Raw genomic sequence first — 12,599 nt, forward strand, 5'->3', positions numbered from 1 at the left:
TCAAAATAAGTACAAAGACAGTAAATTAGGTTTTTTTGTTTGGTTCCCAGGGCAGCCTCTGCACACAGCAGGGCATGCATGTCATTACTGCTATAAAACCTCATCTATTCCTTCTAGTCTGAAGAGCTTTGGCACAGCAATATGTGTTCATCTATCTTTCCAAGAGCCTGCAGTTCCAGACTCTTTCCTAATCCAATACTATTATCAAAGACATTGCCCCTTTCTGGGCTGCATTATTATGATGCTTGAAAACCACACTGAGCAGTAAACCAGAAGGCTTGTTACAGCACAGTTCAGTAGACTTGTGCATTCACACATGCACAGTTTCATTAGCACATCTCATCAAATATTAGATTGTTATTGTTAAATCCTTTCTTAATTAAGGCATTTTGAAATTTTTGCTGGGCATACAGCCAGTCTTCAGACATCATTTAGCACCCAGCCATACCAAATTTTATCCTTTTGCCAGGGCACCCCCAGAAGAGCTCTCTTTTATTTCCCTCCTGTTCCCACATTCCTCCAAGAGAGAAGCTGCCCTATGTAGTAAATATTTTCTCACCTCCCCAATCTGATGCTCTCAAAAAGGTGAAAACAATCCAATCAGGCTAAAAAAAAAAAAACCAAACCACTGCAAACCAACAAAACACATCCAAAAAACAACCCACCACTTCTCCCCATCATTGCATCAGTGTTTAGGAGAAAGGTAAAGAACTCCTCATTGGCTGTAAAACCAGACAAGATGGAACACCCTGCTGAAACCTCCTAGGAATAGGAGCTAGAACAAAGAATCTCTACAGGAAAAACACGATGTAATGAACCAGTTTGGAAACTGCAGAAGGAATGAATCACCATACAAAATATGAGCAGACCAAAGCTCTATATGAACATCAAAATCCTTTCAGGAAAGACCAAAACTGCTTCTACCAAGATACACAAATAATACTTTTACTGCCTCTTCTTTCCTGCTCTTTGTTTGGGTGAAAAGAGGCCATGAAGAAACAGATACATCACATTATTTGTAAAAAACCTTCTAATCTGACAAAAATGCCTTTCCAGCCTCTAGAGTTTTAATTCTATTAAAACCCAGAAACTTGAAACAAGTCTGTGTTATTCAGAAGCAGACCTGACAGCACAAATAAAGAGCAATGGATGCATGACTCATCTAGTGCCATCTAGTACCCAGTGCTCTGAGTGCTCTGACAGCAGCCAGCAAGAGCACTGCCCATGTCAGTCTGAACAGCTCCCAGGCAAGACTCAACTTGCACAGAGGCTCCTCAAATAATCCTTCTAGAGCTCAGTGTCACACCACAGCACAGCTCCACTGTGGTGGCCGTGCATGTGCCAGCATGGTTTCCTTGGCTGAGGAAAACAGCACCTTCCACTCCTGTCTGCAGTCCCACGATAGTCATCTAGGGCCTCGTGCTGCCAGACTACAAAGCCAGGGCGTAATCCACGGCATCTTAACAGAGCACGCCAGGAGCATGCACTGTCTGCATTTCATGCATAACATGAGGATCACAGACAGGTCTTTCTCTTTCTTGATGTTAGAGAAGGATGACAGAAAAGAGCACCAGAAAAGAGCAGAATAAAATAGGAAGCAATATACAAAGGACAAAAGGACAAGACAGATTTTATTTACTAGGATCTTACTGCTGGCTTCCATCTGACTCCAAAGCCAGAACTTGTGATTAACATGGAAAAAGGGGCTCTGTCCTGTTATGACCACGTAATTCAGTCTGGGTGCATCAGTACCTGATGACACCGTCAGATTGATGGAGGGGCCACACCTATTTTAACCCCAGCAGATTTAGTGTATCTGCCATTCCTGGGAACATTAGCAATATGAAAAAAAAGAAGCAAAGCACACGGGCATGTATAGGCTCTCAATTCAGCCTCACGAGGCCTAATCCACAGTGTCTGCATTTCTGCTGTCCCTTCCCCTCTCTCCTCACCCAACAATCTCTAAAAATGCCATTGGAACACAGTTAAGTGTATCACTGTATAAAGGTCGAAATCAGGAGCTAGATATTTAGATCCAAGAAGTCCAAGTAAAGGACACTTGGCTCCATGTCACAAGACAGCAAGAGCAGTGCAGAGCAGATGGATTTTACTGGCATGCTTTACTTCAGGAAGAACTGAAGGGTAATTGCTTATGCAAAGAGAGATGCAAAAAGCAGGAACCTGCTAAGAGCCAAAGGGTCATCTGTGTCCTCATTTTTATTTCTGGAAAATGACTGCTCCCACTCCACTCTCCTGTGATCTGCTTGCTCTAGCCAGTGCTCCACTTTGAAAAGCTAATCGTCCTGTAGGCAACAGTACTTGCTGCCACAATGAATGCAAGCTGCAGCTTCAAGACTAATTTTAAGCTCAAATCCTCTCCTGAAAAAAAAAAAGGAAACATCTCCCTTCCTCAGAGCAGGAACTAAAATCCTAAATAATTTATGTTTCTTCTTTCTGTACACAGAAGCTTTTAATCATTATAAATTCAGCAGCCTGTCAAACTGAAGGTGATGCTGCAGTGGATTCCCAGGCAAACTGATACAGGAATCAGGCTGATCTGTGTCTCCCACATGCAACAGTGGTATTTACATTATCTTCACTCTTTTATAATTGAGAATAGCCACAAAACACTTCAAGAATAATTTCATTTTTAACTTCTGATTTAAGGGAAGTGCATTTGCAGGATGTCCCTTTCAAAATGGCATTTTGGTAAGACTTCCTCAGTCAGGAAAATCCTACAGAGCTACTACTCTACTACACTGTACAATATCAATAATGTTAGAGTAAAATGCCCTAAAATTTGAAATAAAATGCCCTTCAATGATCTGGCCAGATGTGAAAAAGACTCACAACCACCTCTTTGCTGCCATTCAGAAACAGGGTAGGTGTATGCTTAAGTTCTTGTAAGTTCAAACCTCATGCAACAGAGCAAAAAAAAAATGCTTTAACTAGACCCACAGCCTAAATTAATTATTTATTTACACAATACTGATTTATATTCCCCATGCACATGTATTTCATCCCTGGCCTCACAACAATACCCAGAGAGCCTGTAAGAAAGAGCAGTATTGTAAATAAAGTCAATTTGGCAAGTATATGCACTGTGACATGGCAGTGGTTTATCTGGACAGCACAAAGGACATTCAAGATAAGTCACTGCCTTTTGCCTACCTATGCGGGCTCTGCACACCCTCCCTCACTGCAGACATGCAGAAAAAAAGGCAGATGTACAAGTTGTTTAACCATCTTTGACACAAGGCCATGAGTTTCACATTTCTGTGACAGCTCAATGATCTCTCAAGTATTATGTCCACTTAAGCCCCTAACAGGGTCCAACGAACTCCAGCTCCCAACATGGGAATTTTCTCTATCTCTTGGACTGAGCTGATGCAGTCTGTAGATATCCCTTTCAGCGGCCCTCTCCACTCACACAGAGGCTGGCCTACCCAATATTTAGACAAGTGTGAGAAAACCAAAGCTCTGTGCTGCTCTCCTGTGTGGCTTGTTATTGTGAAACATCAAAATAAATACCAGGGAAGAGAACCACAGACATTCCTCCCCACAACAGAATAAATACCACAGAAATAAACTACAAACATTCCTGCTGTAGAAAGCCTGCATACTTCTGCATCACCACTTGTTTGGAGTATGGATGTGTGGAGCTGGAGAGCAAGGTTCTCACAGAAGTCTGGAACTAAATAATAACAAAGAACTCTGAAATATCTAACCTGTAATCCACAAAACAGGTCCTTACTTAAAAGCATTAACAGAAGAAACAGACCTGGTAGTGTGAAAACCATTTTGGTTGGGCTACAAAAGGCCTTAATGAATGATCATCCATCACGATAGCAAAACTGATAAAATCCCTACCAAGTCCTCATTGCTGGAATTTTAAATATAATCATTCATAAACATTTTCAGTCCATCAATCTGACAGACTGCCCACACAATACTACTACCACTTAAATTAGATGGCTCATATGTTACTCCATAGCAAACCTTGAGGTTTTGGAATTCCTTGGTTTTTTGTAAAAATATCTGTTGAAGGCACAGGGAACAGTGCTATTAGCACCCAACAACAGACAAACTTCCCAAATGGCTAACTTTCAGAAGATCAAGTTTGAGAAGAACACAAGGAACATGAATGCAAATACACTGATAGACTTAGCTGAAGGGACCAAATCTAGTATATGTTAATATACTGTTGTCATGTACCTCTGGCTTTTTTGCATCCTATTCCCTATTGTAACAAACACACTATATCAGAAAAACACCATTTGTTTAAATATAAACAATCAAACCAAAAAACCCCACTCAAAACAGATTACTTCAGAGTTTAGAGTGGCATTCTCTGATTATCAAAACCAGCCATTCCACTTTGAAGACTTCTGGATCATTCTGGTTCTCACCCAAGAAATTAAATCCTTAGATCCAGTTGTTGTACTATACTTAGTAACAGTGAAAAAAATCTGGCCAAGAAGGCAACAGCTATTGTGTTTCAAAGATTATTTCAGGTTTATAGACATTCCTTTAACTCTTCAAAATAACTATCATCTTATGTCCCCAATGAATATAATCATTACAAAACTCCAATTCATACATTTAGATTCTATGTATTTATTTATATAGAAATGGCAAAACAAATGCCAGCCTTCATAGCTAGTTCACATGCAGTAGCTACTCTACTTAGCTTTGCTGTCTGTTTATAACAGCATTAGCCTGAAGGTATTCTAAGGTTAGATCACGAGACAATTGAGTCATTCAGATAGTCCTCATAGTTCACATGAATGAAAAAACATCTAAAAAAAGACTATAGCCAGCTTTCTATTGCAGCTAGAAAGGCAACAAAATCATTCAGCCACAGTAAAATGTCTGCAAAAAGAGGTTTAAGCCTGATGTCCGTTGCTTTTCAAGGGACAAAGTGAAAATATTAATCTACATTGTTCAACTCCCAGAATTTTCAGTGTGTAAAACATTAACTGTTTTAAATGAATACAGAATATAATCTTGTACTAATCTGGTCACCCCAAAACATACAAAACTGTTCCAAGTTCTTCAGGATTTCCTGGCTTCTCTTGTGGAGATAGGGACAGAGACAGAAAAACTGACAAACCCAACTTATTTACAAGTGCTGAAGCTTTTAACACCAGAGACTGAGAATCCAGTCTATCCAATGCAACTATATTGAAATTCCCAGTTAGAGTTAGTCAGAAGTCCCATTTCTGCAATGTGGAAGACCTGCACCTCTTGGCTGTCAGGGCATGTATGCTCACATACATATCAAGGCCTTTTCAAGTCTCCAAGCAACATCACTGCCTGCACAGATTCTTCTGCACTTGCAAAAACTCTTACAAGCAAATACACACCACTCTCCAATCAATAACAAGCCCCTAAAGATTTTCTGATCAGATAGAAAAGGAGAAACAAAGCTCTAATGAGTTACTTGAGCAGATATTCCTCATCATTTGGGGTAATTTGCCATACATTGCTGAATGCCAGTCAACAGGAGACCTAAGTATCTGGCTTTCAAAACAATGTGCATCACATCTCAGAATATTCTTCCCAATTTTTAAGAAAAATACACATTTTGACACAGTATAACATATGATTTTAAAATATTAAGTCTTGTTTGTTGTTGACAAAGCACAATCAGAGTGTGATAAACATCAATCCTTGTTTTTCAGACCTGGAAAGTGCAAGTATTTTGAGAGTAACCTTTTCTATCACAGAATCTACAACATAAGAACTGCTTCTTCTCAAGTTTGAACAGGGATGACTAAGAGCATGAAAGAAAGGGGTGTAAACTGAACCTTAAAGCATGCCTCCAACTTTTGTCTGAAGCAGAGTATTTTGTTAGCAAAAGCATCTTATCCCAGTAAAAGGGTTTGAGTGAAGAGTCAGACCCCACACCTTTAACAACCTGTTCTTAGACTGTTATATTTATACATTATTCTTCCATTTGAGCTTGATCAGCACTATTACTCACTGCTGCAATAAGCCCCCTAACATAATTTCTTCCCTCTCTTAGTGTTATATTTTCTCACAAATGGCTGAACTAAAACAAACATCCTTTCTTTAAGACAGTAAGAAAACAGAACACCATGGAGCATGAGCATGTATGCTCATGGAGCATGAGCATGGAGCAGGAGCATGTACCCTTTTTTGATAAAGCTTCTTTGATTGTCATGGCTTCTACAGCCTTTAGTAACCAATTCTACGCTGCATACTCTATCCCAGTGCTAAAAGATACAACATAAATCACACTGTTCATATGGAATAACACTTTACAGGTGTATCCATCAGTTGTCCTTGCTGTTATCCTGACAATGGTCTTATGCTGCACATGTAAGTCAAACTTGTTACCCATAATACACCACAGATCCCTTTCAGGGTCATGGAAAACCAGGATAAGCCAAATATTCACATGCTTTATTCCCAAAGTGATTGCTTTACCTTTGGAACTGCCAAACAGGATATTTGCTTTTGCTTGACTTACATGGGTTCAGAGATTACTGTGCTGTAACTTAATGTTTGGCCAGTAGCAGAGACCTGAGATGTGAATACCCACTGCCTCCACACACCCTGCACTGTAATATACTACAGAGGCATTAGACACAGCCAGCTTTTTCTACAGGGAAGCTGAAGTAAAAAGGAAACAGCACTTACTTTATGCATTTTTAGAGGCAGTCTTGCATATAGTTGAAAATTCCATCTCATAAGAGGCAACACTTTTATCCATACTTACATTAAGACATTACAGCAAGTGCACATAAACATCATTACTTGAAGTTAGAAAGTTAGGAAGTACATTAAAACATTCCCAAGAACTTAATTTTGCCTAAGCTTTAAAGCCAGTGCTGAAGAAATACACCATAAAACTTGTAGAATTGATCTAATGCACTGAACACCGCCCATGAAAAATACAGAATTCAAAAAAAGAAGCCTTGTGAATGTTTTAACACAAACAAGAAACAAACTGCTGAAAACAGGCAAGTCTGTCCAGTTTTACAGGCACACTAACAGTATGTTGTGGCTTGCTTCATCAAGCAGATTCTGGCTGTGCATCATTGCTGTAAATAAATGGAAAATGGAGAAACAGCACTAACATTAAGGGAACAGAAGTGTACCCAGAAAAACCTGCTATTTTCTCATCCTTGAAGAAATGTGAAAGGCAGCAGGAAAAACTGAGCTAGACAGCTATACCTTAACATCAGAATTCTGATATTAAGAATTAATATTTTAACTCCTAGTTAAGAGTTAATAAATTACCAGAGCTCTGCTGTAACACATTAGTCCTGGGCACATGGGAGGGAAATAGAAGTGAGGTTGAAACTTCTGACTGGATAAGGCTAAAAACTGTAGACTTAACTACAGCACTGAAATAAAAGAACAAAAGCTTTATACTAGCTGTAGTCATTAGAACAAAGCTTCACTGTAATATCAAAGCCAAAAGAAAGAAAAAAAAAAAGATACTGGGCCTCATTCTACATGGTACAGGCCGGCATTATTTCAGTTCATTTCAAAAAAGATCATTTGTCTTTTCTTAAAATGTAAGAAAGACATTGTACTGCAGAATATCCAAGCAGTCACACAGTATTTTTATTCAGTAAGAAATATCTGCAACTGTAAGGATGGAAAAAAGCTTCTTAAAAGTGCAAAATACTCCACCAGACAGCTCTGCATTCATAAATGGGATATTATACTAATTCTCTCTTAGAAATGTATTAAGTTGAATGTCTAACATCTCCAGTTTTGGAAACTGACTCAGTACGGTAAGCAGTTCAAGTTTGTCAAAACAATCTGAAATATAGCCATTTTATAGGCATAAGTATGAGTAAAGAGCATTTATTAAAATATTGCTAAATATTACAGTCAATTTGGAGTTTGGCTGTGTTTTTCAAATCCAACACTTCAAAGTTATGTAGCTACAACGTTTCTTCAGGTCAGAAAAGATGAATCATAAGCAAAAGTCTACTAAACCAGTAAAAAGGGGAGATAACACTTTCTGGAAAGTAGACAGAAAGTACACACTGAATTTTAAGGGAAATAAAGTTATATTTTGAGACTACTGTAAGCAAGCATAAGAGAAATTTACTTTTCTAGTTTCTAGTCCAGACATGGATTTTATTGCTTATTAGGAGTTTCCTCAATTGAACTGATCAATGTTGCTAGCTGAATCATGCCCTACATGCCTATACAATAGACTAGGATTGAGCATTTGAGCTCTTGAAACTCAGCATCAGGCTTTACCTAAACTAACGTTAGTTCAGTCCAATATTAAAAGCAACAAACAGAGCAAACTTTGGGCAAAGTCTGACAGAAGCCCTGACTCTTAACAGAAGATATCGAAGTACTCAGCTACAATTAATATGAATATATTTGACATCCAAGAAAGGAAAAGACAAAAGTATTAAATGCATGTTATGACTACAGGAAATGTAAAAAATACTGCCACAGTTCCAGAGTTACAGGTCAGAACTGATTTGTCCAGTAATTTCAAGACTCAAACTTACAACATCTGCTTGGTTACAGCCCCTTTCAGAAAGACATCTGCTATTCACTCAGGGGACACGGGGCTTTCCGGTGATCTTCAGTATCTTTCAAAAAGGGCTTTTCAATGAGTAATTAAATACAAGTAGCTTTTAATTCAAAAAACACACATTGAATCTCGGGAAACTAATTTAGACTGCCAACTCTCTTGAAAAGACCTGGAAACTGCTGCAAGTAGAAGCATCATCTGAAGACTTTTCAGTCTCTTGGCAGACAGAAATTGGCACCAGGTGTCCTGACTGGCGCTAACACCAAAAACAAACCCAATATGAAGTCCTTAAAACTCTGCCAGATTTTGAAACGCCATCTGCCACTTAATCAGCTGCGATTTCTCCCTCTGCCACATGAGCAGACACTCACGTCAACATGCTCTGATAACTTCAACTTCTTACACAAACATAGTCTACAGTGATACACAAAGGCAGCTCACACCGACAGGTGATCTACAACGAACACACCAGAAAAGGAAGGTTATGTGGGATTCTTCTATTTGTTTGGTTTTGGGGTATTTTTTAATGCTGCAACACACAAGTCCATTCATTAATTACTTTGGCTAAAAAGTAAAAAATACATCCAAATTCAATTTCCTTTTTTTTTTTTTTTTTTTTTTGCATACTGTTTAAACCTCTTTAGGTTTCACTGGAAACAGAAGAACAGAACAGACTGTGTAGCCTAAGCTGGGTAGCCAGAAGACAGGAAGGAGACAAAACCCAGGAAAATAGGCTTTTTTCCATATTCCTTGAAATTAGAGTTGGTGATAGTTTACAGAATTATCCATTATGCATCTGTTCTTCCCAGAAAAGAACCAACACACTAATATAATATATAAACTTAATTTGAGTTGCACCACAGAAAATATAAAATGAACTCAGAAAACTCACCAGGACCCAGACAAGATAGGCTTTGGTGTACATTTCTTCCAGGAGTACCTTCAGAAAGGAAAGAAACAAACAAACAAAAAATTATACTTCAAGCCAGTAAGGGGCAGTAGGGCTGCCTTTTTTTAAGATTCAAGATTCTTTCCACATAAGCTCCTCCAACTCTGCAATTTCAGCTTCTTTCTTCTGATGGCTGATGGCATGATCTACAGCAAGATTTAGCATTATAAGAAACTGTTTGGGAAATGCAGGATGCATTCTCAATTACAATTGTATCATTACAATTACTATATTTCATTTAAGTCAGGTAGCACTGTTTCACTTTACTCATTCAAAGAGGACACAGAAAACGAAAAACTATCATCTATACTGGTATTATAGCATTTTTTTCCTTCTCTATGCTACAGTTATGTTATTTGCATAGAGCAGCAATAAATTACCAACATTCTCAAATGTGCTAATAATCAAGTTAGATATAAATGACAGCACTGAGAAAGTTACCCCACCCTTACTGTATTACTTAAAAGTTACATGAAAATTGACCTGTAAACTTTATTACTTTGAAGGATATTGAATGAAAGCAATCTTTTGGACTGCTGGGTGTAAGTGCAAAAGTCATGTGCAGAAGTTCATAAAAGGTCTTTTGACAACACCTTTCTGCAGGCTTTAGGAATAGTGTGGATCCTATGGCACAGGTTTCCTCAGGAAACAAGTTGCTTTGTACCACCACTGCACTTGCTTCCCCCTACCTCAGCCTTTCAAATAGAGCTTTGCTCCCAAACTGAAAATTTGGTCTTACAAACCTTGTCCTAAGGTTTATGTCTGTTCTTTTGATTCACTCCAGGAGAAATAACTAATTTTAATTCAAAGTTAAAGGTAAAAAAAAATCTGATACAGAAACAAAGTGGAGTAAACACCCTCAGCAGCCAGGGCTGATCAGCATGCTCTCACAATAATCTTGCTTAAACTAAACACAAACTTGGCAAAATCCAGTCTACACTGTGTCTTGCAAACATGCAACCTTATAAGCAGGTGACAGAACATCATTTAACAGAGAGATTAATTATGCTGCATTTTTAGTCCTTATGGGATGCAAGTTTCAAGCAGACAGTAGTAGACAATGAATATCCCTAAAGCAAACAGGTAAGGAACAGAACCTTGCAGAGCCAGTGTCCAGTCTGGTGAACTGCAAAGAAAATGAATCAACTATCCTAATTATTCTGAAATCATAAAACATAGCTGCTCCTTCTCAAGCCAGAGAGATCCAAGAAAGTGAAAAATTGACTACCCAACAGCTGATTACCTCTAGTCTCACCAACTTTCCTTGCTAAGTGTAGAGGCCCAGACGATTTTGGTGTGCACTGGTTCAGCGAAGCAGACCTGGTCTTGGCTCCTAAAAGTAAAAGCTTAGGTTAACTTTAAAGTAGAACTATTTAAAGTTTTAAAGTAATTAAAGACATATCTTACATTTTCACATTTAAGTACAAGATCCACAAATCTATTCAAACACAAAAAGAGAAACCTAGAATGTTTAGGCTGTATTAAAACTTAGCTCTGCTTTGCCAGAACTCACCTTGGAAGAAATAAAAAGATAATTTAAAAAGCCTTCTAAGCAGGAGAAAACATTAGTAAGGATTTTCTTTTAGCACTAAGATCAAGCTACTGAAGTCTCAAAACAGCAGCAAATACAATGCAGCTAAGGAAACACTGGCTGCAAGAGACCTCCAGAGGGCAGAGAGCAGCACTCCCATGCAGAGCAGGGTCATGATTAAGACGAGATCAGCTGACCACGCTTTTGTCTAGATGGGCCCTGTAAACCTCCAGGAAGGGTGGTTCTATGGCAGCACTGGGCAAGGATGCATCTCCCACGCCACAATTTGCAAGCATTTCTGATTGCTGCATGATCTGGTGCTACTAAGAAGAGTTTGGCAGCATGACCTTTATAGCTGTCCTTTTCAAGTTACTGACTGCACAGGCTCAACTCCCTCAACCTCTTCTCACTGGACAGAGACCCCACCCATCTTCTTAAGCCTCCACTGCGTCTGGGAAGATCCCAAAACACAACACCAGTTCCAGATCTGAAGGGGAATGCCAGCTTCCTTTGGCCACACTGCTCCTGCAGGTGCTCAAGGCACACTGCCAGGTCACTGAAGAGATGAGCTATGCATAGCTGGGCTGCATGTGCTGGACCCCACCAGAAAGCATCAGCCTGTCAGAAAGCCATACGATTTGTGTTTGCTTCAAAGTGACTTATAATTTGTGGCCAATTCTGTTTCTTTTCACTGTTTACTCTTTTAAAGCATGTCATTACAGCGAGACATTTGGCAGGCATCTCTTATTTATTCTCCATTATGTCAGATACCAGCTTAAAATTTAAGTCTAATGCAGGAGTACAGCATTTAATTAGGTTTTATCCAATTACAATAACGAGTTCACCACAAAGATGGTCAGAAACAAGCTGATTACAGCTAGGACTTAGGAAAGAGACACAGAAAGCTTATTTATCTGCTCCCCATTATGTCTTTAATTTTGGTCAGAGAATGACTTGTCAACTGCTGTTTGTGGCCTGAGTGGAAGTTGCATTGTTGGCCAATCAAGAGGTCCTAGCTCGAACCAAAATAGCAACCTGAACAATGCTTAATACAAAGTCAGGAAGTACATTGAATGTTTCTTTGAGCACAAGGTGATAAAACACAATTAATTGCCTCATCTCCTTTAAATCTTCTAATTCAGCCCAAGAATATAAAGAAAAAGCAACATTAACATCTAAGTTTCTGTGACTCTTCCCTTCGAAAGATGGGACAGTGTCACTGATCTACAGAAGAAGATACATTTTAACAATATCTTATTCAAAAATATATCCCCATCCCCCAAGACCCTGACGGTCCTGAAAAGGGTGAAGATAATACAGAGTCTGCATAAAGACAAGAACAACCATACACTCAGGATAAATTCAGGTATGTCTGTTCTGCAGATTACCAGCAGTGGTAAAGAGTAAACTCTAAAACAACACAAACCCCACGCAATGACACCTGCCATGTAGCAAGTCCCTGTACCGCGCAAACCTGAGCTGCACCACAGCGTAGACCTCTTCATTTCCCTGAAATACTCCATCAATTGTGGCAATACAAAGAATGTTTCAGCCTTCCTATGAAGTCTTACAGCACTTGA

At 39.0% G+C, this 12,599-nt stretch overlaps 1 protein-coding gene across 3 annotated transcripts in view; it reads right to left on the reverse strand.

The window, feature by feature from the left end:
• MTUS1 (microtubule associated scaffold protein 1) overlaps nt 1-12,599 on the reverse strand; it is a 116,358-nt gene that overhangs the window by 50,736 nt on the left and 53,023 nt on the right. For all 3 annotated transcript variants that reach the window (XM_064710465.1, XM_064710464.1, XM_064710466.1), the window contains 2 exons: nt 10,732-10,821; nt 9,432-9,479 (listed from right to left, as the gene is read on the reverse strand). In XM_064710465.1, coding sequence (XP_064566535.1) covers nt 9,432-9,479; nt 10,732-10,821 — 138 coding nt within the window. The remainder of the gene's footprint in view (nt 1-9,431; nt 9,480-10,731; nt 10,822-12,599) is intronic.

Source organism: Zonotrichia leucophrys, chromosome 4 (genome assembly GCF_028769735.1).
Source record: "Zonotrichia leucophrys gambelii isolate GWCS_2022_RI chromosome 4, RI_Zleu_2.0, whole genome shotgun sequence".
Lineage (NCBI taxonomy): Eukaryota > Metazoa > Chordata > Aves > Passeriformes > Passerellidae > Zonotrichia > Zonotrichia leucophrys.